At 41.8% G+C, this 2,900-nt stretch overlaps 1 protein-coding gene across 1 annotated transcript; it reads right to left on the bottom strand.

Annotated features, from left to right (window-relative positions):
• Positions 1-1,451: 1,451 nt before the first annotated feature.
• On the bottom strand, positions 1,452-2,414 carry LOC138447964 (olfactory receptor 11L1-like). The gene has a single exon (XM_069604499.1). The coding sequence runs from the start codon at positions 2,412-2,414 to the stop codon at positions 1,452-1,454; it is 963 nt and encodes a 320-aa protein (XP_069460600.1).
• Positions 2,415-2,900: the final 486 nt, after the last annotated feature.

Raw genomic sequence — 2,900 nt, 5'->3', positions numbered from 1 at the left:
TTCTACTACAACTTTAGAACTTTAGATCCTTCTGCAAACCATTTTAATAAAATGTCCCATTCTTGTGGTTTTGTACTGGAGCATTTAGCTTCTAAAAGAAATACCCATTAAAACAAGGTTATTATATTGAACATCCCATATACTTGGAATTTTGTTCAACAGTCCCCTTTTTCATGATATTCAATTTCTCGAGACATCTATATATCTGCAGTCGGTCATTCATACACATAACGTATGTCGATGATCCCCCATTTAGGGGTTCTGGCTGTTTTGACTGATTTATACCAATGATCGTTACCCAGATTACTACATTTATGTTCAATTTATTAACATTATACTTCTCCCCTGTTATCAGAAATTTTTATCTGATTCCTTACCGAAAACTGGGGCTTTCTGGCTTCCCTAATAACTATGTCCTTAGCACCGAACTGTCATCAAATTCAAATACCCCATGAGATTTCTGCATTGTGTTAAGTGTTGTCAGATTTCTGTTCAAATCCCCACTTACTTTTTAATTGGTCATGTGTGCCCATGTCTGCAAGCGCTGCTCTTAAGTAAATAGCAGTGATTGAGGCCCATGTATGCACAGGTGAGTTTAACACACACACAAACACACATACAACCGCACACACCAGTCTCTAAGCAGGCAACATTGCCAAAGCCAAGGTCGAAATGTATGAAGCAAATTGGTTCTAACGTTGATATTAGACTGTGTTACCATGTTCACACATTTTAGCATGGGTGAATAAAGGGACAGATGAATTGTGAGTGCACACTGTCTTAGTAAATGTTCTCTCCGCCTTATTGTGTTTTTGACATGTTTCTTTTACTTCACAATTAGTTGATGTTTACAAATGATTCAGAGGCAAATAATCATGCCTTTTAGTTAACATATCATATCATAATATGTCAGATCATATCATATAACATATGCAGCAAGTTGTTGCACATATGTCGTGACTGCTATTTACACTTTTGCTATGCTTACAATATGGTTCCTTGGTGGTCAAAAAGTGGTTCCTTACATTTCTGTGTTACTGTCTTTCATAGTTCTAGATAACATATCGACTGTAGCTATTATGAAAAATCCAATCACTTAATAAAAAGTGGTCTTTAGATCATGTTTTGAGGAGGAATTTAATTAGAGCTGTCTGGTTATCAGTCAGGACCTTGAAGACTCGTCGTTCAGTAATGGCCGTCTCACTTACTTAAGAGTCCGTAACACTAGTCAGACATTGGCAGGCCTGATGTCTAGAGATGAAATCCAGACTCTTAATAAAAAGTGGTCTTTAGATCATGTTTTGAGGAGGAATTTAAATAGAGCCGTCTGGTTATCAGTCAGGACCTTGAGGACTCTTCATTCAGTAATGGCCGTCTCACTTACTTAAGAGTCCGTAACACCAGTCAGACATTGACGGCACTGATGTCTAGAGATGAAATCCAGACTCTGTCTATTTCCCGAGCCTTGGAGGTGGCAGCAATTTGTTGAGAATCTTTCTCCAAGTCCCCCTGATTTCCTTATTTCTCAGCGTGTAGATGACAGGGTTCACCATGGGTGTGGCCACGCAGTAGAGCAAGGATAAAGCCTTGTTGAGGTTGAAGGTGTGGCCACTGGTTGGGACCACATACATTATGATCAGTAAGCTGAAGTAGGTTATTACCACGGTGAGGTGGGAGCTGCAGGTGGAGAAGGCCTTGTTTCGGCCCGTGGCTGAAGGTATCCTCACTATGGCTAAAATGATGTACACGTAAGACAGGATAATCAACAAGAACGGAACCGAGAGTACAATGAAAGACATGGCGAAGACTTCCATCTCAAGCCAGGTGGTGTCTGAACACGCAACCTTTAGAAGGGGTGCTAAATCACAGAAGAAGTGATCGATTACACTGCGGTCTGAGAATTCTATTCTGCACAGCAAGAGGCTTGTGAATGAGGCAATCACAAATCCAGCTGTCCACGCGCATGCTGCCAACTGACGACATAGCCTTTGGTCCATGAGGCTGGAGTAACGCAGAGGAAAACAAATGGCTACATATCTATCATAAGCCATTAGAGTTAGAAGGAAGCACTCAGTGGTCACAAGGGAACCAAAGAAGTACAACTGTGTGATGCAAGTAGCAAGCGGAACACCTTGGACCTCCATGATCAACCCACCAAGCATGGTGGGGACAGTGGTTGTTGTATACCAGACTTCCAAGAATGACAAATTGCCCAGGAAAAAGTACATGGGAGAGTGGAGGCGAGCATCGACACACACAGTTACCACAATCAGGGCGTTCCCGAGTATCGTTAACACATAAATGATCAAGAAGTTTACAAAGAGGAAAGACTGCAGGTCAGGGAGATCTTGAAATCCCAGTAGGAAGACGTTGCTGATACCGGTCGTATTCCCTGGACACGCCGGGTTCGCCATTCGTTCAATCTAAAGAAATGGAAAGAAATAGTGAAATTATTGTTATGCTTGTCTAAACACCGTTTGGAGTAACACTTTGAAGGTCACATGTGAAAACCTTGCACTTATTTAGAAGGGCGTTTCTCTTGGCACTTTTTGTTGAAGCATTGGGTCTAGTAGTTGGAAGGCTCATTCACCAAGTTCAACAAGCTTTCTTTTACTGTCTGATAATGTAGGATAATGATGCCAACTACTTATATGCACAGTATAGTGGTTAGGGGATTAACCCTCCCAAGCTCTTGGAGCAGGCCTACAGCACTATGGTCATTCAGTTGGTGCAGTGGTGTCATACTGCCTCGAATTGCATACCGCTCTACTGTACCTCCACCTGTACCGTCGGGCAGATCCGTTCCAAGAAAAAGGGACACCCCCAAAATAAACAGGACACATATTTGCACACTGTCGATTTCTCTGAAAAAGGCCTCTATCAATAACAATATGAAATGC

This window comes from Ambystoma mexicanum, chromosome 1p (genome assembly GCF_040938575.1).
Source record: "Ambystoma mexicanum isolate Mex_15411 chromosome 1p, UKY_AmexF1_1, whole genome shotgun sequence".
In the NCBI taxonomy this organism is placed as follows: domain Eukaryota; kingdom Metazoa; phylum Chordata; class Amphibia; order Caudata; family Ambystomatidae; genus Ambystoma; species Ambystoma mexicanum.
This window is presented reverse-complemented; position numbering and strand designations above follow the sequence as displayed.

What these genes read in the sequence shown, in the direction of transcription:
- LOC138447964 (XM_069604499.1), bottom strand. Translation starts at nt 2,414, where the DNA reads ATGGCGAACCCGGCGTGTCCAGGGAATACGACCGGTATCAGCAACGTC.